Source organism: Dermacentor albipictus, chromosome 4, assembly GCF_038994185.2.
Source record: "Dermacentor albipictus isolate Rhodes 1998 colony chromosome 4, USDA_Dalb.pri_finalv2, whole genome shotgun sequence".
NCBI classification, from domain to species: domain Eukaryota; kingdom Metazoa; phylum Arthropoda; class Arachnida; order Ixodida; family Ixodidae; genus Dermacentor; species Dermacentor albipictus.
Genome location: NC_091824.1, coordinates 66,218,767 through 66,243,896, shown reverse-complemented (window position 1 = coordinate 66,243,896; position 25,130 = coordinate 66,218,767). Strand labels below are relative to the sequence as shown.

The following is a 25,130-nucleotide window of genomic DNA, read 5'->3' as shown; positions in this document are numbered from 1 at the left end:
GGTTAAAAAAACGAGAAAAAAAAAAATTAGGGAAAGGTTAAGAGAAAGTGAGTTGACTCACTGTGAAGTTGCTGTAGTCGTCATCATCTTCAGGCGCGAGAGGCTTAACAGAAGGCTTCGTTGCCAGCTGCCTTTGCAGCAGTATACCGATCTGTACAATATTGGAGAGGAGCTTGGCGACATTAATCCAAACTGCTGCGATTGAGGCAGTTGTCACATCAGTAGTTGTCCTTCTGGAGCACATCTGCATTGCAACATGCAGAAAGAAAGAAAAAAGAAAAACTCGGGCCATTTCTTCCTGTGCGTCAGGGGGGCGCTTCAGAATGCGTTCCCGCAGCGGCCGTAGATTGAGTTTAAGCGTATGTTTCATTTATGAGCCACGTACGCCGACCGAATGTGGCCGGCAGGCTCTCTGTCTCTGCGAGCGATGCTGTTAGCGCTACGCGCATTTATTCGCGATGTGCCGTGAAAACCACTTATATATATATATATATATATATATATATATATATATATATATATATATATATATATATATATATATATATATATAATAAACGTTACATGAGCTCTGTACATAACATGCATAGCCCGATTTATTATCACAGATCTCCTGTGATAGAAAAGTTCGGCAGCATGTTACACTCCTGTAACACGTAATGGCGAAAGCCTGCTGCACACGTGGTATTGCATGGAGTTATTATGTCGGATGCACCTGCTTTTCCATGGCCAGCTCCGCGCCGTTGACGTAACGATGCAGGACTGGCTGTGCTTTCGCGACGTTTCAATGGTGAAAATAATTGAGCTTGATCCAGATCACATGGTTCAGATGTCCGAAACACTTGCTGCAAACCATCGCCATAAGGTTTACACCCGCAGTCCGGCGCCCGCCGAAAATCGTTCCTGTGTTGAGCGTCGGCGTGCCTCGGCGTCGTACCTCAGCGTAACCGAGCGAACGAGCAAAGCGGAGGATGAAAGAGCGAACGCGAAGCGCAGCGGCGGATGAAAGATGGCGAGAGCGAAGACGGTGCGAGGAAGAAGGAGGAGGAGGAGGGTGCAGCGGAAGCATGAGGAGGAAAGCGGAGGAAGTCACCTTGAATGACTCTCGTGAACGAATCGTGATGGCGCTCGTCACGACCGCGCATTCCCAGCAGCGGTGACACCGACCGTAGGGGGAAAGAAATAGAAGAACCAGAAAGGCTTGCATTTGCGGATAGCGTTCGCTGCAAGCGTGTCCGGGTAAAGATTGTGGTTGCATAAGCTGCAGTTGTCGGAAAATGGCAACTGCGTGGCTGGTCTCTATTGGCCTCGAGCTCCACCACTGGAAAAGCTGGCGCCACCGTCGGCGTGACGTGCTAGGAGGGATCACGTGGACATAGCGGCCGCGTCGGCTGCTTCGGGCGCGCCGAAGCGAGCTGAAAACGAGTTTAAATTCCCTCGTACGCTGCGGTCTTCATTTAGTGGCGAAATTTTCCCGCTTCGAGTGTCTCCTTCACAACGCTTCAAAGCACTACAATAGGTAGTGGCTGCCTTTGAAGCCGGGCAACATGGTCGGCTACTGCTCGGTGCCGCAGGGCCGGACGCACGTAACGGAGGCCGGTGTCAGTCTTATTCACACGTAGCCGCAGGACAAGAAGCTGCGTGAAGCTTGGCTCGCGAAACATAAAACCGGCAAACAGTCATCGGCTACAACTCGGGTATGCAGCAAGCACAGACGCGAGGAAGATTTCTGCTACGGCGCCCGGTCGGCGATGTTCTGAAAACGCGCACTGAGACGCTCGCCCGAGTCCGCTGCCCGACTAATGTCATGACGGTTTGGTCTATGAACTTGTCGATGCTATAGATACTGGCAAGTTCAATGGAGTGGAAAGGCAGCGGTTAGAAGTACATTAAAAAAAAGCATGGCATTTGGTCATGTTTGCGTTATGAATTAATGCACTGGATTACAAAAAAGGAGCAGCGGGAAATTGCACGCTGAGAACACCGATAAACATACAGTGCGACGCAACTCGAGGAATAATATTGAAAGGTCAAATAATTTAGAAGAAAGAAAGATTGAATCGTCGCGACGGCACACTACAGTCCCCGTAGGCGTCGAAGTCTCTACAATGAAATTATTTTTGAACAGCTCTGATAGCGCCCACGCAACAATGGTTGCTTGTATACTGTCAAATGCTCATATTCTGCGGCCTAAAGCTCATGGCATGGTGAGAAAACGCGCGCGCGGAGAAATGGAAACAGTGCGCGGACAAGCACGCAGACGCGCAGTCGGTCGCTGCGAATCTGCGCGATCGCTGCATTGAGGCTTCGTTCTATTACGCTCCATTTAGTTATACAAACACTATAAGAATCTATTTCACATAGCTTGCTCTCGGCGTTTACCTACCTTTCACGCAAGAAGCCGGTTCGGAAGACTCCATCGCGGCAACCGCGCGCAGTGGCGTTCATTGTACGTATTCGGTAAAGAGATAGCGTCTGTAAACGATTGTGTGCTTTCAGTTTGGCCAAGATTATTATTTAGACACTAAGAAACTTCTCTCGTTTCGAAAGTACTTACAGAAATGTTCGGGAGAGCTCGCGCGTGGTGTTTTCAGTGACCGCTGACAGCAAAACCTATGAGGAGCGTGCCACGTGATCCCTCATACTACGCCAGCGAGGCGCTTCCGATAGATGGCGACTCCGTAACTCCTCGCCGCCAATAGAGCGCCGCGCGTCACGTATCCGCGAGTCCGTGCGGTGATCGGTGCGATGCCACAGTATATCGCGAAATGAAAACACGTACAGGGCTGCGCCCAAGTTTCACATTAGAAAGTATCGTAATCGTCGGTGAACTTTTCCGCATGGCACTTGACTCCGCGCATCTAAATCGTGGAGCTGCTTCTGCTATAAATGCTGCCAACACAGGAGAAGGAGGCTAGCATGAACTTAATTACGGCATGCCGCAGGGCTGTACGAACGCAGCCCTGCACAGTGACGTCGTTTATGAAACGATCTGCGTTACAATCTGTCACTGTGTTTTCCGGGGACTTCACAGCTCCGAGTGTCGCCACCCTATTGATCACTGCCACTGAATGCGGTGTTGAAGCATATGTAGATCCTTGGAGTAATCGCTTTTTTGAGCTTCTGCTGTTCCCTCTTCGCCATTGTCTATTTTGATTATGATTGATGGAGTTCCACGTTAAAAGACGCACGGAGGGATATGCGATGGTACCAGGTTTATTTTTACTGCCGTCGGTTTCTTTACCGTGCACGTACGAATGCTGTCTCGACGGACGGGAGCCGAAGTCGAGACATCGCATTCACAGTTAGGAAGCCACGGCCAGAAATTCAACGTGACGGGTGTCACTGTAATCACAGAAGTGCTTGGGAAAGGGGGATGGGGGAGTTAAAAAATGCCTCGAAAGCCTCCTGGATGCTTCTCGTTGTTTTTAAGCACGAAATGCTTTTAGCTCCCGTTGTCGGCGACTTTCATGTGACCTTGAGCCAAAAATCAGAGCCGTTATCCGGGCACTCAAACGAGAACATCCGTGCAATATTGGAGGACAAAACGAGATCTTCCGAGCAACCAGTCAAAACTTAAGAAAATGCAGCTTCTGGCCCCTAGCCCTTTGAAAAGGACCGCTTTACACACGCTAGTTACTACAGAAGCAAGTTACAAAAAATATTGCTTCCGAGTTCTTCCTAATTTTTGTTCACCATATCACTCAAACTGTAACTTCTGGTACGCTGAAGTTTTGTTTATTATTTCCTATAGGCGACGTTCAAAAGGCAGGTGCAAGGCACCATACACTTCAGTATCATCTTTTGGCGCTCAGACACGGTTGCCTGTCCTCTTTTGAACGCCAATGGTCCGTGAGTTCCGCGGCGCGGGTTTCACGTGCCTCGAGAGATGGCGCCACGCTGCGTGGTGCTTCCTTCAGGTGCTTTTCTTCTAGCTGGGCAATGCGCTTTGTCGCCCTGGCGTCTTGCGCTGCCTGTCGTGCCACCTTCAGTGGTTTTCTTCCAGGTGGGCAGCGTCCATATGGACAGTAAAACATTGTGCGGTGTGGTGCGGTGGGGTGTGCTGTTGCGAACGCGCAGTACACCCGTTTTAAGATTATGGCTAGTATTATCTCCAGCCAATCTACTCTCCCGGTTGCCATTTCATGCTTACATCTACCTTCGATTACGGGAGATGCAGCAATTTCTTGTAGATGAATTCTGTCGAAACAAACATTAACATTTAGCGTTGGAGGTTATTTTTGACGCTGCTCCGGGTGTCTGTCATACTTTCTGTTCTACGTTTCTTTGTATGCCTAGAACATTAATCTCCGTTTCAATAAGCATCTCTCTAGCAACTCCATTTACAATGCAGAGGCCCTGCGTTGGTGTCCGGTTGGGGCATTTCTTACATATCGCGCTGTTTCGCACAAGCTTTTCAGCTACGATAATTTGTTCCTGGAGCAGGTGTTCCCAAACTCTGAACGACACATTGAGGCATTCGCCGGTCGCACCCGTATTGAAGCGCGAACAGCAAGAACGACAATGAAGCTTCAGTATTCTTTCTTAACGACCGCATGCGCAATCATCGAGAAATTCAGGTACTACACATAAATCTAACGTTTTGTCAACGCTTTACATCCACCAAATATTCCCTTTGTTGGACTCAGTATTAAATCCTCTGCAGAAGAGGACGTGTACGTGCAGTTTTTATACGCGTCTAGATGGCCAGTCGTGGCCGCTCCTAGGTTGTAACGCCACATGTTCTTGGAAGAGTGGGGAAAAAAAAAATCAGCGGTTTGAACACGCCCAAACCGGTGCTTCTTCATCTTGTTTTTCAAGCCGTTCAAATCCGCGTATCACCGCTTGATAAAAAAAAGGAAATAAAAAAAAGCGTTTGTTTAAAGATTTTTGAAATTCCGACGTAGTACGTGCGTCAGCACTGGCGGACCCTGCTGTTTGCTGTTTCGCGACACCGGCGCGAGCAGGCATCTCAGCGCTGCAAGTCGCTGCTGCTCTACCGTTCTCTACCTTTTTTTTTTTCTATTTTCCTGTTGCATCATGGCGTTATTTTCGTCTGTGTTGGCCTCTTTTGACATTATCCACAGTGACTTTTACAGACTGCTCTTGCGTTTTGTATCACGCTACGGTGTCAACGACTCGCCGCGGTTGCTTAGTGGCTATGGTCTTGGGCTGCTAAGCCCAAGCAACAGCGGGATCAAATTCAGGCCACGGCGGCCGCATTTCGATTGGGCGACTTGCAAAAACACCCGTGTACTTAGATTTAGCTGCATGTTGTGGTTTTAGCACGTAAAAGCCCACAGTTTAATCTTTTTTTATGATGTAAACTTCCCTTAAGCTGCTTGTGCTCCCCTTCCACCGTCTCTTGCTTTCTTCCACCCTCCCGCCGGAAAAGAAAAGAAATAAATGAATATATATATATATATATATATATATATATATATATATATATATATATATATATATATGTGTGTGTGTGTGTGTGTGTGTGTGTGTGTGAGTGTGTGTGTGTGTGTGTGTGTGTGTGTGTACACCCGCCCTGATATTACAAGTTGGCCCACCCTCAAATTTTCGTGCCACTGCTCGCGTGTTCGTCGTCATCCTCATCTACAGCTGGCTGACTGTATCGTGAAAGCGACCGTTTCACGCAAAGGAGGGACGGACGGACGCAGGGACATGTTTGTCATTGGGTAACCATGGCAATACTTACGCATTGAATAAATAAAAAAAAATAATGACGTGAGAAAAATTCACACGGGATGGTTCGCGCTACAACTTTCAAAGTCGGTCGCACAATTCACAAGCCTTAAGAGCTTGAGCAGTCCGCACCAGTGACCTAGGACTTTTTCCTCTGTCAAGGGAGCGATCGTCCTGTTTTTCCAGAGCTATCGCAAGCACATTTTTTCGCCGAATTCGAACGGGCACCGTCACAGAGGAGGTGTTGGATCATCTTCCCGTAGCCGAAGCTTGTATTGTGGGCGTCTATTACGCACGTCTTCCTAATCTGTATATTATCATCATCATCATACGTAGATAGCTCCTCATCTTCAGAGCCATGTGATCAACATCATTGGGTGTGGGGCTTTGCTGGTTCGATGCAGAGTACTCGGGCCAAATAAACTACGTTCCAACAGAGACGTCATAATATATGCGATTTCGCAGCACCATCGGCGCGCGCAATGGTATGTAGAATTAAATGTAGGATTGTGATTTAACTCATGTAGAATTAAATCAATAGAGAATTCAAACCGAAACTTAAAATACAAGAGTTAGTTTCGGTATTAGTTGTCGCATAAACGATAATAGCCTACCAGCTTGCTTGGAGCCGCCTCTTTAGATTTTTTTCTCATGCCCGGTTGTTTGCCGGTTCTGATTATTATTATTATTATTATTATTATTATTATTATTATTATTGTTGTTGTTGTTGTTGTTGTTGTTGTTGTTGTTAATTGGCATACCTTTGAAACGGGGTGGTTAGAAATAGACAATTAGCCTGCTTGTGTACATTAAGGTATGCGATACATGTTTTTCATTCTAGCATTTTGCATAAATCTCGTGATTTTTTTCTGACTGGCTTACAACTTCCAGGCAGGCGTTGGGCCCCATCCAGTGGCAGTTGCCAGCCTGCTCCTCGCTTTCCCTTTCTTGTCAAACGTATATGTTTTCAAAACAAATGATAATAATAATAACAATTCCATATCTATCAGCACTATGTTAATTTGGGACATTAAACCCAAGCAATCAAGCAATTAATCAATATTCCTGCCGACGAAGGCGGCCTCTGTTTCTATAAGGCGCAATTGTTTCCTACGAACGTTACGGAAGACGCTGCAGTACTGAAAGTTTACGCGCAACCTTTATGAAATGTCTCCCATTCTGCGCCAAGTGCCAACGCGAAAGAATGGAAAGAACATAAGGATAAACATAAAGATATCTGTGGCAAAGATATGCGGACATTTCGTTGTATTGGATTGAAAAAAAGAAAACACAAGGAAAAGTGGGGCGTGCTTTCTGTCTTTTTGACTGTTCGGTCTCTCGCGACAGCTGCAAAAATAAAGAAAGTAAGAAATGAGAAGGAAGTGAGAGAGGGACTGAACGCTTTCTCGATTCCGGGTCACTTATTTGCCTCGCTCTTGCCGATTCAAACGACGGCTCGCAGAGGGCGATCCGTTAGCGTTAAAGAGCGCCGACAAAGAATGGAGTACACTTGCTGAAACTGCTGCTCGAATAGAGGCTCTGAGCAGCGCGGCTTGCCGCACCCCCTCCCCCCCCCCCCCCAAGAGGCGGGCCGCTCGACTTACTCCCTCCCCTCCCTTCCTCGTTTCGTTCGAGCGCCTTCGATCGGGCCGCAGCGCGATCTCGGGCTCGATAATTGCTCGCCAATTAGCGCGCCGGACGGCGTCGGCTTGCGGCCAGTGTGGTCGATGCGGGACGGGCAGCTGGACCGCGACACCCCGCCGCCTCCCAAATGAGCCTCTCGCTCGTCTTTGTCTTTCTTGTTACGCAGCGCGCCCTCTCTCGCGACTACTGCTCTCTTTATGTTTTTTTGCTCGCCTCCGATGCTCCGCGGTTGCATTTCATTCGTTTTCTTCATTTTTTTTTCCCCGCTGCTTTCGGGACAGTGTACAGATGCCTTCCTGTATACACGCTCTTTGGCGCTGCTCTTCCGAGGAGTGCTGTGTTTTCTTCCGTCACGGCTTCTGCTTGCTGTATTAAAAGCGAAAATAAAATAGATTTCTTTTGTTTTCACTTCAAAGAAAAGGAAAGAGTGGAAGAGGAAGGTTTCATTGATGGCTCCTCTTCTCTCTTTTTTTTTTTGACGGATGGGGGGAGGGACATCTCGCATCACGTAAATAAACGTCTATTGATACAAATAAAGTTCACAGATTTAGTTTCCAATAATGGTGACGGCTACTGCTCTTCGTAAATAGTAATGATAGTAAGAAAAATATTGTAATATAAGCAACTTCCCAGGTTCAGAAACCCTAGATTGCAGTTAAGCAAAAGTGTAAACGATTCGTTTCGTTGTTCGTCTGCCATTTGTGGTGTTATAAGCCGCGCTACCTTGCGTATTGTCATTTGATCGGCACACGGATGTTGGGATATGTTTCACGCGTTCAGAATGCGTTCGCCGTGGTACGGAGTCAAACATGCGACCTTGGAGTATATCAGCAGCAGAATGCCTCCACGGCGAATATATTGAAAGAGTACAGAAAGAAAAAAAAGAAGAAAGAAAATAAACTCAGCAAGGTTGAACAAAAAGAACTGAGTTTTCTGCGTCTTGCACAGGTTGCCGTGACATCAGCGTCGAGCCGAGTGTTGCGAGGGTAATATTTAGTTACAAGTTATATTCAGTTATGTTTAGTAATAGTAGCATGCAGTAGCAGCAGTTGTAGTACAGTGGACTTCATTAATTCGATCCTCACATGGTGACGAAACTGGTCGAATTATACGACAGGACGAATTAAATGAAAGGCTGAAAAAAATAAACGCCGAAACACGCCGTTGATTCACTTGGCAGTGCTGACCTTCAAAGTTAGCTTCGTTGAATAAGCCTCTGTCACACGGTGAGGTACACCATGCGGGGAACAATTCAGTTATGGGGTTTTACGTGCTAAAACCGCGGTATGATTATGAGGCACGCCGTAGTGGGATACTCCGGATTAATTTTAGCCACCAGGGGTTGTTTAACGTGCCCCCAAAGCACGGGACACGGTCGTTTTTACATTACAGACAATATCGAAATGCGGCCGCCGCGGCCGGGGTTTGATTCCGCGACCTCGTGCTTAGCAGCGCAACACCACAACCTCTAAGCCGCCGCGGCGGGTCACAATGCGGGGAAGGGTGCCACTGTTCCGGGACATACACACGCACAGGCGCCGTCTCCGGTCACAGTGCGAGCACCTAGACGCTTAATAAGTTTGCCGGCAGTCCTTCGGAGTTTCAGAAATACCCCCGCTCTATTGTTGGCTTTAAATGACCCCTCGACTTTCTGAGTTTTTTTTTTCATCTTACCGCCTTCGATTTTGCTAGCTTTCCCAGCACAGTTGTTTTCTCCTCTGTTTTTCCGTGCACGACGCGTGCGCGCGCGTGTACTTAAAGAACACGTTCTAGGCCTCGTTAACGGTCTCGTATACGCTGCACCCATGGCGGAGGAAACAAGGGCTCAAATCGCTACAACAATGTTAGAAACAGTTCTGAATGGCTACCAGTATGCTTTTAGGAGTCTTTATGCTCGTGCTGTGACCGAAGACGGTGTGCGTGCTCCTTTATAACTGAAATGCGTACCATGTCCCGCAATTGTGGCCGCTTCTCATATTTGGTATCCTTCGCCACATAACACCTCTATATTGCGGCGAAGCTGACCAGTCAAGTTCGCGTTATGCGGCGAAGGTAAATTTTGAGATTGAGAACGGAAGTTTGAGCCTGTAGAAATCTAAGGATGCCGGCCGTGAGCTTCGGTGGAGATAGAATTAACCCAAAAGTCGAATTAACCAGAGTTGAATTAACGGAAGTCTACTTTTGTAGCAGTGGTAGTAGTTGTAGTAGTTGTAGTAGCTGTAATAGATTACACTAAAAAAAAGAAAACATTTGAAGACAGGCTTGGAGCTGTCTACGGAAAGGGCGAAACACCACCTTGTCTGAAAAGGCAGGCTCTAAATATTCTAGGGCTGACAAAACAAGACACTTCCTGACGCTGCGTCATCTTCTTTGGACAGTAATTACCAGGTGGCAATAGCTAAGTTTCGAGGGCGTCGGTCCGCTGTCTTGTAGACTCGCGAATGTGCCGTCGGTTGGCCATTCCGCAAGAACTTTCTCAAACCTCCTGCGCGTTCAGTCATGCGTGCCACCTAAAGGAGCGTGCCGATGTGACTGTCTTCTCCTTTTTTTATTATTGCGCTATATGAAGGCTGAAGGACTTTGACTCATGAAATGGGTACTGGCTAGCGTCAGAACGCGATAAAAAATTACTATCATGGTTGTTTCTAAACCAAGAAACCAAGAAAAGGAAATCTGTTTACTTCCTCAACCGGTGCATCCGTTGCGACTGGACGATGTACTGACTTGCTTCATTGCAGTGATGGCTGCGGCGGCCACACGCAAGCGTAGCCAGAAGCGCGCGCCACACGTTACATGTCGACTTTGTTTTTTATTCAATTATATCGACACTTTAGGCGCACTTCTATCGTCGGCGTCGCCGGGAGGTTCCATATAGCGTTCAAGGGCGATGAAGTCGTCTCCCCGCGCCGTGTGCTGTATGTGCGAGTGAAAACATGCGAGGGTGAGCCGGCAATCGCGGCTGAATTTTGCGCACGCGAAGGAGGAAAGCGGGGAGGAAGCGCGCCGTCTTCCGCCGCGCACAAGGCTCCAGGGGAGACTAGGAAGGAGGGGGTCACGCTTTTTCCGGGTGGTCCTGCCGGCCGCGCACGCCCGCTCTAGCCGCTGTGTCTTGTCTCCCCGCTGTGTTCCCGTCACAGATGGCTATCTGCGACGGGGACTCAGTTCGCCGTGCGCTCTGTTTTCGCGGCCTAGTTCGGGTTGATGCGAGAGGAAGCGCGAAGGTCACTTCGGCTCGCTCCTGTTTGCCGCGCTTCGTCACTCCAGCGTTTTGACAGCGAGTTACGAGGTGTGTTCATGTTTTCTAGCGCGAGCGTGACACCGTGCATGTTGATTTAGTTCGTATGCCTATGCTTACAGCTTTATGCGCCCGATAAAACTAGTACTGTCCATACTTCGTGTAGCTGTCCACTAGTTTGCTATCGCAATCAATGCGTCGCCTTTCGGGTGTAACTGCGACTTTTTTTTAATGAGTAACGCGCTCGTACTTAAGCTTATTGCCACGCTACGTCAGCAAATTTCCTCAGGGTCTTGACGTCGTGAAAATGTCGATAACTATAGGTTCCACATTCAGATGCCAACTTTACGATCACATTAAAACGTCTTATAAGTACTCCACGATTTTCATACTTGCTTGAGTGCCATTATTTTTGTGCGTGCTGGAGTTCTCAAGGGTCCAAAAATTACGCCAGCGCTTTCATAATAATTTTTTAGCAAGTAACATGGAAGCACGAGACGAACTTCGTCTAACCGCAGGTACGTTGCTCGAGGTGGTGGACTGATGGTAATAGGGAAGAGTGCGTGGTGCTAGCTGTGACACACGCGTATGAGAAACACGGGCGCAAAATATTAAGTGGGTACATTTTTGTTACCATTGCAGAGCCAGAGATTGAGTTCCCAGAGTTCCGGGCTGGTGACTTGCAGTTCCAAAACCTGCAGCCTATCAAGTAAGTCATTACTCAAAGTGGCAAACTCTGAACTTGACACTTTCCTCATGTACAGCAGACTATTTATACCAATACTGTGCTGTAAATTTGAATACAATTTAAAAACATGTATTGTATGAGAAAATGGTTGCGGAAGCAGGTGGGTTGGGCCCGTAGTCCAGGGCTCCGCTGGCCTCAGCAGCCTGCCGTGCTTGGTCGAGGAGTGCCACCTGAGCCTCCTTCTCCTCGTTGGCGAAGCAGGTCTCCCAATGCTCCGTTCTGAATTCTTGCGCCGAAATTTCAGACTTAATAATTTTGGGGGGCCTGAGCTCGCATTCCGACGTAATGTGGGCGAGAGGATGGCTTGTTTTAGCCGTAGGTGCAGATATTCATTCGTCTGCAGGCGGTGAAGGATAGGGCAGTTGAAGGCGGCAGAAAATTAGGCAGAGTTATGAAACGAGAAAGTTTGCAGGCGCAAGTTGGAATCAGCTAGTATTAGGCAAAGGTCATTGGAGATCGCTGGAGATAAAAATCTGCCACGGCTTCTAGATACAAGCCTAAAATGACATCTAGGCGCACACCCGGACATTGTGCAGATACTATGGACTGCTAGCCACAAAAGGGCTTAGAGGAAAGAAGTGGTCCATGCCAGTGCCTGCGAGCCAACCGGAGGTTCCCCTTTAATGTGGCCAGATGGCTCTGACCTTTGAGAGTGTACTCCCTGCCCTGCTCTGCCCTCTCTTTAATTTTCCAGAAAACCCTGGTATGTGCATATCGCTGCCATCCTGGGGCCGCAAAGCACTGGACAAGGTATTAGATCAATATGATTATGCTCTCTGTGGTGGAAGCAGGGCAGCATTCAGTTTCCATTAAATTCTGTCTGTTTCTGTCTCGGTTTAAGAACCATGGTTGCCGGTTACAAGTGATGGTTACGTGTTCATTTGGCATAAGTTGTAAATAGTTTTTCTGTAATGACATGAACATATGTACAAACTTCTGCTCATCTGTTTTTCAGTCATTGTATGCGTGGTGAACGCGCACAAGCAGTACGTGTACTTCTACGTGCTGCTTCTGTAATGCAAGATATGTCGGCGAAAAGCATGAACTTCATGACGAAGGCTTAAATTGTCAATGCAAATGCTCGGTAGACCTGTTCGCACCAAGTCGCCTCTCATGACGTTTCTGTTGTCATGTGCGGTAGCCTAAAGTGTGCTGAGAGGAGTCATATTTTTTATGACTCATTGCCAACTGTTTTCTGGTCTTAATTGCTGCCTTCTGATTCATCCTTTCAGTAGGCTTCCCATCGCACCAAAGAGAGAGCCCATCGAAGACATCACTTTAGAGCCCGAGGTCAGCATATGCTACGAGAATGACAAGTGAGTTCTCAATCCGAATTGCCTTTAGGCTATCCTGTATTTGTGTTTTCGAGCCAGTTATGAAGAAAACGCCGTGTTTATGTTGCAGTTATGTACATGTGTGCTGAAATCGAAGCGAAATGTCAGATGCGACTATCCTGGTTAACCGTTGCTGATTATGCTAGGAGCATTAATTCCTGCGTGCGATTTTGCTATGTAAACTTCGCAGCTGGATTGCTAATGTATTTTTTTGTCCATACTTTGTGTCTGTCTTCTTTGTTTGCGGCGCCGTTGCATCTTTCAGTGGACATCTTTTTCTTTTGTAGAACTTCGTGTGCGTTAGTTCTCGCTCTTGACATCATTAATCATTCATTGTTTCCGAGCATCGAACTTCGCATTCTGCTGCTTATATTCGGCCAGTTTATAGCTCGCATAGAAAATTTTGGTGATGTCGTTTATTGTAATCTGATAGAAATTGATCTTTTCAATCTGTAAAAAGCTGTCAATTCCTGATATCCAGGAATAATCTGGGTTTGAAAATTCACCAATCTAGTGCTCGTTGCGTTAATACATGATCTGTCTGGAATACTGAGACGTCAAAAATGTTTATATGTTAGGACACTAATTACCTTCGAATGGAACACTATTATGACCATATTTTTGTTCAGCAGGCACGTAGGAATTACCAGTACTCCATACAGAATGCCTGCCTCCTGTGCTCGCACTGTGGGCGGCTCCGGAATATTACCCACGCGTTCTCGTGGCAGTCAGCTTGACATAGAGCATGTAGGTTCGATGCAGCATGGCACGATTACATCAGAGCATTAAGCTACACTCCTAATTTGCAACATAAGCTTTGGTTAGTAGGGTTGCGTCGGGCGATCTTTCATTTCATAACATGCTAGCTGGATTACGTTAATTGTTATATAAGTGAGGCCGTTGCAGTGATTTTATGAATCTGGCCCTCGAAGTGAAGGAACTCTTTTGACTCTAACAGTCTCTACTATAGTGGCATGTGTATCAGCTGCGCATTCCGCTGCTGCAGGGAAACGTACTCAGCAGGAAGACATTTAACATTTAAAGAAGAATGTTTGCCGTACCTACCCGCACGGCGTTCCTTCGTGTTTATTAAAAACAAGCGATCATACGGGACAGCTATTTACGTACGTGAAGTCTACTGACTTATAACCTTTGCGACCCGAGAAAGGATGTAGCGTAGGGCGTTTCAGCTGTGAATTTCTCGTACCAGTCGCTTTGTTTTTTCACCACGCGATTCTTTTTCGCGTATCGCCTCATGCCTATGCAATCATTGAGAACATGGAACAATTGTTTGTGCATTTGGTTTAATGGCACACTATGAAGTACTTTATACTTTGTATAAATTTCGCTAGAAAATGTTTGGGAGAATGTATACAAAAAGAAAAAGAAAGGCGGGTGAGGACGTTTGACGCATAGGAAGTAATGACGCATAGCAACTACCTGTAGTGAGCGAGAAACCAGCAACATCTATAAATGTATAACAACACTAGGTGCTACCTAAACCGCGCGATACTCTCTGCTTGGCTCGGCTACGTTTTGGTTCCTTGGCTACCTACCGTCGCCCAAACAGAGGTGGGCAAGGGGACGCTTGTGCGCTTATCAAGGAGACTCACATTTTTTGAGTTCGAGTCGCACGTGAACATCAGGGGGTGCTGCGTACTCAGCGCGCGGTTCGTCTTTGTGCGAATACCGTTCTGAGCTAACACGCAGGCCCGGACGTCAGGGAACAGCACGCCCTGTTTTCCAGTGCTAAACGAAAGTTAGCGATAAGTAGCCCACTTTTTCGCTTTAATTTTGGTGTCGGAAATAGTATAGGATAGGAAATGCCGATTGCCGCTCGCCCCTCCGTGCCGCTGCAATCTGACTAGCCTGGGTCCCCGGAATCGTGTTTCGCTTCGCGGCCCTTTCCAAACGGCCGCATTAGTGGCGCCATCTAGGCAACGAGGTGTACACCGCAAGAGACAGTACTGAAAGAGGCCCAAACGAAGTTTCGCTAGACGATTCTGCTTCACGACCTAGTTAATCATGCGTTTTCTCTTTCTTCTTTTTTGTTGCTGTATATGTATTGTTACAAGCTACGTGCATACAAATATTAGTACAAGAACGTTTTATCTAAAATATATAGGGAAGAGGGATTGCAATGAATTACTGATTCAGTAAATAATTGCTTGGGGTGTAATTGGCTGTGCGTGCGTGTGAATTAGCAAGTACCTAAGTGATTGTGTGTTCCGCGAATTGGCATCTTTTTCCTTGTAGCATGGATGGGAAAATTAGCTCATGTAGAAAGTTGACCGCCTTTCTCTTGACTTAATAGTAGCGGGAGCGGTTGGGGTTTCCAGCTCTAAACCTGCACACTGGCACAGGGGGGTGCCGTCGTGGAAGGCTTCGTTTTAAATTTTATCACTTGTGGCAGTTCAGCGAGCGCGTAAATCTCAGTGAAGGTTCGGAATCCGTTGAACGGTACGGCAGCGAACGAGATGTGCGACATTTTGCTCACAAGTTGCACGCGGCTTTCGCAACTGTTACTGCGTTTTTTTTATGCGAAGCATACTAGCCGCACAACCACGCTCTTCCTTGCTGCGCCGCGCACGGCCGCGTAGCTACCATTGAGGGTATGAGCCATTGTTCATTGCTGCAGCCGTTGTTCATTGCTGCGCGTCTCATATGTGGGTCTATTCTCTTTTAAGTTTGCTATGTTTGCTATTAAGTTGATTCTATTATGCGAAGCATACTAGCCGCACAACCACGCTCTTCCTTGCTACGCCGCGCGCTGCCGCGTAGCTACCATATGACGTCATAACAGCTGCAAAAGCAGAGGCTCAACTCATGCGCTCGCTTGCGGCCGCGTAGCTACATAGCCGGGTCTCAGCTCGTGCGCTCGCCTGCATGAGTTGTTTCTTCGTCTAGCCGAACCAAATATAGCCAAGCAACAGCAGTTCACTAGGCTAAACAGTGGTTCAACAACTAAAATAAAGGCTAGTATGCTTCACATCCTGGCCTTAACCTTAGCTAAGCCACATCCATTTTTTCTCCCCCCCCCCCACCCATTTTTTTTTTTCTACAGCGAAGCTGTATATGACTGGGGCATTTTCATCGCCCGTCGTCCACGATCAACCCACGAACTAGCTCGTTGGCGCCGCTCGGCGCAACCACTAGAACACGCTCGTGCCTATAGTTCGCGCGTTCGTCGTCGTCGGCTTCTTCCGCAGCTGGCTCTGTTGCCGCTCATCATTCCAGCGTAGAATTTCATTTCTCTTCTGTCGTCAGTAGACTTTTTTTTTTTATTTACGGTGATATAAACCATTGCTTAAGGGGGCATGAGCCATTCATTGCCCTACGTGACGGGCGCATTTATTAACCGACGTGATACGAGAATTTGTGTGCATACCTATCGTCACGATGATCACCGATCAGGACAATAAATATATTCGTACCTTTGTTGAAGATTATGTAACCTCCGTGTCGGGTGCTAAGCAGCTTCAGTGGTCAGCCACCTTCACAGGCTGAAATGGCTGATGATCTCTCTTCTTTTTTTTTCAGTGTGTGTGTGCGTGTGTGTGTGTATGTGTAAAACTTGTTCCTAGATGCATGAAACGAATCATGCGCTGGACGCCGCCGAGACGCCTTACAGAAGCATCTTGAAGGGATTATCATTAAGTCAGATTAGTTTCGCGACTTACTTTATCCGAGCCTCGACTTGCGTTTATTTACCGTAAATAGATTGTTTACTAACGGAAGATATGAAGGCGAAATTTGCTTTGAATATTGTGCCTTAACCGCAGCACTGGCATATAACTATTACGCCACGGAATACAGTGTACGTATTTATCAAAACTCATTAAAATTTATCAAAACTCATTACGCGTAGTCTATGATTTCTTTATTAAGAATTCGCTCACTCCATAAGGTTCGTGTTTCTGGTGTTCCATAACTGTAATTTATAGCTCTAACTTAACGTAACAGTTCTCGCTCGTGCCCTTTTAAACACAGGAAAAAAAAAAAACTTCGGCTGTGTCTCGCCGTTGGTGCTTTGTTTCACATGGAAACGTTGCGGTGGCCCTTAAGAGCCCAAAGGTGGAATGTTGTAAATTCGTTTTTTTTTTTTTGTACCTGTCTGCAGATGCAACAACAAGCGCAAGTCGCGAGATGACACCGAGGAGGAATGTGACCAGGATCCTCGGAAGAAACGCAAAGACGACGAGTTGGACCTCCTCCGAAGAATCTTGAAGGTACGCCTGCTGCTTCGGCTTTGGGAAGCCAAACCTGCGCTGAAAGTGTGCTTCCCTTCTCTAATTTGGGCGCCATTCGGCTTTATTGATACTAGAGAAGGTACGGGTCCCGCGAGAAGTATTAATGTTTCAAACCATTTCGTTCCACACCTGTGCTTGTCTGTCGTCGAATGAAGAAGGCACCGCTTGCTTACCTTCGCCGCCGTTATCGTAACGCACCCATTACACTGTCAGTTAATTCGATTCCGGAAACGTCAGACCGAAAGGTTTATATTAGAACTCCAATGCTACATTTAGGTGAGAGATTTGAAGAGCTGGGCGTATATTTCGCCCCATTCGGCTCCCACAGAAATGCGACCACATACCACTGGGAATATAATTTTTGAATTCATCTGCAGCCAATGCTGAAAGGCAAGTGAGAGTTGGTAATTAGTACAGTATGTATTTGGTAAGATAAGCTTTATGGAAGCATCAAATTGCGAAATTCAGTTAATAGACGCGCTGTTGGGAGTCTCCGTTCTTGCGTGTGCTTGCAAGGCAAAGGAACCTTTAGGACTTTTTAACACAGAGGATCTGAGAGAGAAAGAAATGTCGCATCAACTTTATTAACAAACTGATATTTGTCGAAGCCGTGGGATTTTAATTTGTGGCACTTTTCGTTTACGTTCCTACTTTGTCCTTATTCCCCGGATTTGAATTTCGCTCTTCATGGCACGTCGGTTACGGTGCCTTGAATATTTATTCATCTTAAAAGAGCGAAAAGGTGCACATGGCGTCGACTTTAGCTGGTCAACTGCGTTTGTAGGAGACGATTTTTTATGTTTCCTTACTGTTACGTTGAAGTTATTTTTGCAGACCTGATGAATATTTCGTCGTGACATTACGGAACGAGATATACCGGTACACTCCGCAGGAAAACGCTTTAAATATTTATTTTTCTTAACATTACTAACGGGGCTAGGAACAATCAAAATTCGAAGGCTTAGTTTTTGTGGGGATGAAAACTCGCTGCGATGGCTTTTTAGTAGGTGGCATTATCTTCAAGTCCACAAGTGATGAGAAAATTTATAGCTCAGTTTTGCTGTTCAGTGCTATACTTTCAAATCAATGAAATGAAGTGCTATAGTGTATCGGCAGTTAAATTTCGGGTTTCCTAGATGAACTTATGGGTGTGGCTGGGGCATGCAGGCCAAGCTACAAAAGTATATTCAAGCTTCGTTTACATCTTCGAGTTCAGTGGAGCGTCCAACACAGCATAAAGCTTTGATGAAATTTGACAAATAAGCTCAGTGCTCTTCCACTCTGTGAAGAAGGATGACCAGTGAAGCTGCGTATGCGAGCCCCTTAACGCCTGCTTCACCTCCTCCGCGCATCGGCCTAGTATTGCACTATCTTCGGGATCGGCCCACGTATGGCGAGTGCTTAACGCCTGCGTCAGGCCCGCCGAGGGTCGGCCTGGCATGGCGCCATCTGCAGCTGGGAAAAGGGTTTGTATATGAGTTTCCGTGTAACAGAAGTATATTTTCTCCTATGTTCGGATTACAATCCGATTCTGTCATTTCCCTAGGTTGTGTACAACTCGTACTTTACGAATTTCGTCACGCACGTTACTGGAGAAATTCTATTAGTTCAATTGCGCACTTGCGCCAGGCAGAGGTCTTACAAGAATGGGATGTTTATTGCACTTGCGCAGGCATGCGTGCGCTCGTTACAAACGTGTGCACACAATGTATCTCTCCTTGATGCGTGGGTGCTCTGTCCGTTGCATCTGTCGCACCGCTTGGGGTGCGATCATAATCGACATTACGGTAGACACTCTCCAACAGCAGTTCTGCCACGGCAGCTGGAAAAAGGTGTTTGAGTTTGAGTTTACACGTAACAAAATTATGTTTTCTCTCATATTAGAATTACAATCCGAAGCTATCATGTCTGTAGGTTTTGTGTGAGTCGTACGTTACGCATTTTCTGACGCAGTTTACTCTTAAACATTAATGTAGTTCAATAAGGCGCTTGGCGGACGGCCTAGTAGAATGAGGATGTATGCTGCACTTCCGCACACGTGCGGGCGCGCGTGACCTACGTCGCTTGTGGTGGTGGGGCTTGCGTAACGTCGTCTAATGACACTCGGAGTGAGGGTACTTGTCTAACGTGCGCATTAGCTTCGCTGTACATCCGCTTTACAGGGTGGAATTGGAGGCGGATTTTCTTTTTTATTGGCCGGCACGCGTGAGCCCGCACGCACCTTGTTGGCCTAAGTATAGGTATTGCCATTTTTCGGGGAGTTGCGTAGGCGTGCCTTGGTGGGCAGCCACTCCGCGGGGGTAATCTACGCACGACGCTATCTATAATTTCATGACATTGATTTTTTTCCTGCTCCATGTGCAGCGCGGCAATGTGTAACTTTCACGCGAAAGCCAACTTATTAAGTCTTATGGTGTCGTGCGGAGTTCTGTCTATCGAGTGAGGATAGGATTTTATTTCAATATAGCCGTTCAGTTTGTTATGTGTTATCACTGGAGCGTTACAATGCTAGGAAATTGTTCCAAGTGATAACTTGATTTAGCCAGATTTGATAAAACCAGGTTTTATTGTAACCGCAGTGGTAGCGCTGAAAGTAAGCGTGAAATAGTCTGCAGTCCACTGCCCTATCGCACCTAGCGGACAGTGCTCGGTAGTATGCTGAAATTACGGATGTAATATAACGCAACTAGGAATGGCTAGTCATGCACTCGCTTGCAGGGATAGGTGATGCGGAAACAACAGTATTAACGCGTTAAAAAGTATTTAGCACTTTTGCCCGAAAGGCAAAGCATTCACAGTGGTAGCAAAGCTTGGTGTTACGCTTGGACATATCGGACGATTTTCTAAGTATACGCGGGTGCGACAAGTTGCCGCGACGTAGCGCGCGAGGCAACTCCTGCTTTGCGTGCCCCGATGTCCTCCTCGTTTGCTGCTCAGTACAGTGTGGAGACAACCGCGGCGTCTACTGCGGCGTCGGGCACACGAATGGCGAATGCACACGAGCGCCGGCAACGCATCTCTACGGCGTCCGCCATTCGCGTGCCCAACGCCGTAGTAGATGCCGTGGTTGTCTCCACTCTGTACGAAGTTGCGGGCGAGGAGAAAGAACATCCGGGCACCCTACTTCTGCTGGGAAGAAGGAACAACGCCCTGGCAGCTACCAAGCGTCTCAAAATGCTGTCGAGATGAGCGCCACCAATGGCGTTGCAGGCGTGTGACCTCGATGGTGCACGAGATGAGACCGACGGCAAACCGTCGGCGTTGGTCAGCGCCCAGAGATATAGTACATAACACTTGCTTGGTATTGGTTGATCAGACCAGAGCATAGACATAGCAGTTCAGCAAAAACGTTAGTGAGCACATAGTTTGCATCTGCACAGCGTTCATGCCAGCTACGGAAAGCAGAACGTTGCCCTTGCTCCGCCGCATAGGCGATTGAGCTTAGCGTTGACGGTACGTCCGCGTCGCCTCTTCGTTTTTTTTTTACAGTAAAGCGATTTCCGGGTATCTGCAGATCTCTACTCCTCCGCGCGCGATCCGCGCATGCGCCGTGAGCCAGACAGTACGACGACAGAGGCACTGCGCCTTGAGAGTCTGTGTAATTCTTGCTATATAATGTCATAAGTAGTTGGGCCAAAATGTTTGGCACCCTTGAAAGCTTTAGCATGCTTTGTACAGCCTGCAATGACATTGCATCAGCGCCACTGCACTGGCCTTGAAGAGTACTGGTACTGGTGCCAGTAGGACTACATCACTTTCAGAGTGTGAACCCCAATATTGTTCTGAAATTTTCAATTGTCTGAGCTAAATGATTTAATGTAAAAAAGGCATATGCCGTGAAACGTTTCATAACTGTTCTTGCAAATTGCAACTGGTAAAATATTATGAGTAGTAATTCAGTCAAGGCCATAAAACCTGGTCAGGCCAACTTTGGTATTTTAGTAATGTAGCATTGACCTTGCACACTGAAGCGTCAATACGAAACATCGTGGTGATGGCAAAGATTCGCCTGGAGTGTCCATGTAATTGCGATTGCAATAAAAGCCACGTGAACAAGCACTCATGCAGAGTATGAAGTTTCCTACTTCAAGAAAAATTAGGGTGACTGGACTTAAAACTGACTGTTAAAAGGGAAAGCACAAACTTTGGTTGGATGTACTTTTCATAATCTCTCCACACTTTGGCCAAGTGTTCAGCTATTGTCCAGAAATATGACAAGAATAGTAGCAGTAGTGTCGATGTGGTTTCTTTTCTAGATACAAACATGCCTCGAATGTCAAGAGAATGCTTCCTGTTGCTCACTGAATCGCTTTTGGTGTCCCTGCTCAGCTGTCAACTGTCTGGCTTAACTTTCAGTATGCTTCCTGTGCTCCATAATTGTTTAATTACCTAGTTTGTTGGTTATCAAGACCATTTTCTTTAGAGATACTAGCAGTAATCAAAGTTATATTGTTCCATGCATAGGTGGAGGAGGAGACACTCGAGCTGGAGAAAAAGCGGGCCCAGGAGGAGGCTGAAATCATGAAGGCTACTATGAACTTCCTCGAGGCAGCCACCAACTTCATGCAGCGTGAGAGAGCAGAACGGCCCCGCACAGCACAATCGACGCAGGGCCCTTCTTCATCTCGACCCCAGACGTCATCGGGGTCCTCCTACTGCAACGGCGTCGGTGGCTTGCCCGTTGTGGGTGCGCCGCTCTACACTACACAGCCGTCCTTCTATTCCTCGTCTCCTGTAGACTCACCTGGCAAGACTGACCCGTGAGCTGAAAGGGCATGGCACCGCTGCCTGGGGTGACGAAAAGTAGGCGGCAGTTTTTACATCGTAAAACGAGAAAGAGACTGCAGAGCAGTGTCAGCTTTCTGGCTGCTCAATTCTACCAGCCGCGAGATGCGCCGAGGATAGAGGATACCTGTGAGAGTGCCCCACTCACTCGCCCCCACCCAAGGCTCCAGTGAACACAGTGCTAAAGGAGGTGTGTGTGGAAGGGCGATGGCAAGAAAGGGTGACGTGCCTCCAGTCATGCCCGACTATGCTACCACCACCACAACATACATACATAGTCGAAGAGGGCTTGCGGGGATCTTGTACAGTGACTTTCGCATTTCAGGGACACCTGGACAGTCTCTTGAGATGCCTTCCAGTCATACCCATGTGGCCACCGTGGGAAGCATGGCCAATTCTGTGCTGCAATGGTCAGGCGAAGCAAAAATGGCAGCTTATGCGTTGGCTCATCGAGTCATGGATGACTGCACGTTTTGTCCAATAACGTGTACCCTGCCTTCCTGTTTGTTTGTTTGACTGTTTGTTTGTGATGTATGTTTTGATGAGAACTAAGGCGTTTCATTTGTGTCTCGTTTGCAGAATAAGTCTGCTAGAGTACCATTAACAATGCTGAATAGTTCCTGAGTATGCACATTATCCTGTGGATATTGCTTCGCTGTGACCATCGTAACGTGACCATGTCAAACTGAAGAGGTTGGCAGTATGATAGAACTGTGGGGTAACATCTAGCTTAATGAAAGTACGCTGTGAGGATGGGGTACTGTCTCTCGACTGTGCAATGCTGTCAGGAACCATCTGACATAAACTCTTTAAGATGGGATGGTGATATAGGCACATTGAGTATGCTGCAATATGCAAGTGTAGTGTATGCAGAACATTAATAGTGAATTTTTTGTATTTATTTAATTGATGCTGCTATTTAAGCAGTTATTCAAAAGCATTAAAGCAAATGCAATATTTCATATTTTGAGAAGCATAGGCTGTCAAATGCTTCGTGAATATTCCTTACTTTGGGAAATTAAGTTTCTTATAGCAGATTGCCATCCTCTTGGACTATATTTTTAAAATTGAGTGAACCTGTAAACTCTTGCTTCAAGAAAATGCATCGACGTTAGTGTATGATAAAGTTTGAGGAGTCTGCATTCTGCCTGCAGGTATTATAGTCCTTGAGTGTCAAATTGAGAAGGAAAACTGGTGCTGTCAACCCTAAAATGAGTCAAGGATATAGGAATTGACAGAATATATTCAGGTCATTCATTCTGTTAGCCTTTGTGAAATTTCGTCTAAGCAATTTTGTCTTCTATCAGTATTGTTTGAGTGAGTGGCGACTAATATTTAAAATGTAATGACGATAAGAAAAATTTATTATAGACTGAACACTGGCTGAAGAGCCTGTAATGATCATCACTATATGATTACACATGAGTTGTTAGGTAGCAACATCAGTTTTATTTTAACTGTTGGTCATATATCATCTTGCTTATTTCATGAAACATAAAGCATACCATCAGGTATAGACAGATGCAGCAAATGCAGTCTTTAGAAAACGTTTCACAATGTAATAGTTAGCCATATTATAGGGGATACACCTCCTTAACAATATGTCTCATACTGCTGCATCTTTTTTGTACTCTCAACGAGAAAAGTGACTAATTTGATCACATAACTTAGTTGCCATGTGCTATATTGCACATTTGTTGACAGGTTAAATGTGGCCTCTTGCTGAACGTACCATTTCTTTAGTAACTGCTTGAATCAAATGCTAAAGGAATGTTACATCTTTTTTTTCTTTGTAGTGACGATTTTTGTTTTATGGTTATCAGGCAAATGAATGTACAGCATAATTTAATGTACGCCATATTCACCTTCCACAACCAGTCAAGCGGGGCTTTTGAAAGGACATATGGTGAGACAAGTTTCTGAGCAATGATTCAGTGTTGTTGGGACTGCCAAACTCGTAAGAAATGTCTGGTGTAAGCCACCTTTTTCCAAACCACTTTAAGTGGCTGGCACCAGGTGTTCTACGGCTCTGGGAGACCACAGAAAGGCTGCCTTGAGTGTGTGTAGCTTATCTCATAGCCAGTAATTTATATTAGGCATGTCAACTTTCTAACAGGAAGCACACTGGGAGACTATTATTCAATGCGCCACTCTAGCATAACACAAGAAGTTCGCGGGTGTGGTGGTTTCTTTCCTGATGCTCTCAGAATAAACTGATATATATATAAATAGCTATACATGCAGTAAATACTTATAGACGATGATGTTATGTGTCTGCTTTAGCTGGTTTTAGGCAATGCTTTCTTCCCCCTGAACGCTATCAGTAGCTTTGCTGCTTCAGTGGTGAGCTACAATGGTCTGTATCAAAATGTACTGTTGCCATTGTTGTGGAATGCTGTTGACATTGAGTGAAAGAATGGCACTGAAGAGGGCAGCCCTTTAGCAGGCACTCTGAGCCAGTCTATTGCCAAGCAACCAAATGTCTTCTTGAGGAAGCCTGTTGACCACATGCTGCTTGTATATGCAAAATGTATTTGCATGCAAGAGGTCTGGACGCAACATTGCTAACATTTTAGAAGTTGTATAAAATGTGGCAATTTATCTTGTTAAATGAATCTGTAGCACTATGTTTTTCTCTGCCAGAATTTCACAGCTAAGTCCAGCTTCTTTAACTTTAGTGAAAGTATCCTATTAACATTGCTTTACATTTTGTTTCCACAGTAAAATTTGTCTTCAAAAATGCGAACCAGGTACAGGTGCCAGAAAGACTTTTACTGTTTTTTACTGTTTTACTGTTTTTACTGTGTTTTACTGGTTAGATCCTACCACATAATGTCTTTAATAATTGATTTCATGCAGTTTGATAGAGTATTTCCATTTGTTTTGCTTAGCATCTTTACAGCCAGCACAAGCCTGAGAACACCTTTTCATGTTCGTTATGGGACACTATGTTCCATGCTATTTCTTTTGTGTATGTGCTGATAAATGTTCTTTAGTTTTCTTTTGAATAGGCATTGTCATTTGAAACAGCATCGCATTGCATTTGAAAATTTTTAAGTGTAAGTGTCTGTGAAGAAAAAAGTAACAGCAGATTTGTGGTTGCAAAGGCTTGCAGTGTGTTAACAGGATGTGTAAATATTTATTAGAGATGTAATGTGCCAGAAAAGTTCACAGTTACGAATGGCAATTTCTTCTGACCTTCATTCACAACACAGCATTTTGGAATGTGTATAACCAACTATTTCTTCGGCCCCTGTGAACAACTTATGTGGTTTGAAAGTTGCGTAGTGTCCAGTGGTTGCCTCCAAGTCTACCCGTGCTATTCTTGAAAACCCTGCTTGCGTCGTTGGGCACTAGACGAACTTGCACTTGCGCACAAACCTGTATTGCTTGTTTTATGCTTCCAATAAGTAAACAAAGTTCTCTTTGCAAGTGTT

At 46.1% G+C, this 25,130-nt stretch overlaps 1 protein-coding gene across 2 annotated transcripts in view; it reads left to right on the top strand.

Moving 5' to 3' along the window:
- The window catches only part of LOC135897623 (uncharacterized), a 149,584-nt gene extending 124,454 nt beyond the window's left edge, over positions 1-25,130 (top strand). For both annotated transcript variants that reach the window (XM_065426307.2, XM_065426308.2), the window contains exons 3-6: positions 11,219-11,285; positions 12,557-12,640; positions 16,779-16,887; positions 21,373-25,130. In XM_065426307.2, coding sequence (XP_065282379.1) covers positions 11,219-11,285; positions 12,557-12,640; positions 16,779-16,887; positions 21,373-21,672 — 560 coding nt within the window. In that variant the 3' untranslated portion in view covers positions 21,673-25,130. The remainder of the gene's footprint in view (positions 1-11,218; positions 11,286-12,556; positions 12,641-16,778; positions 16,888-21,372) is intronic.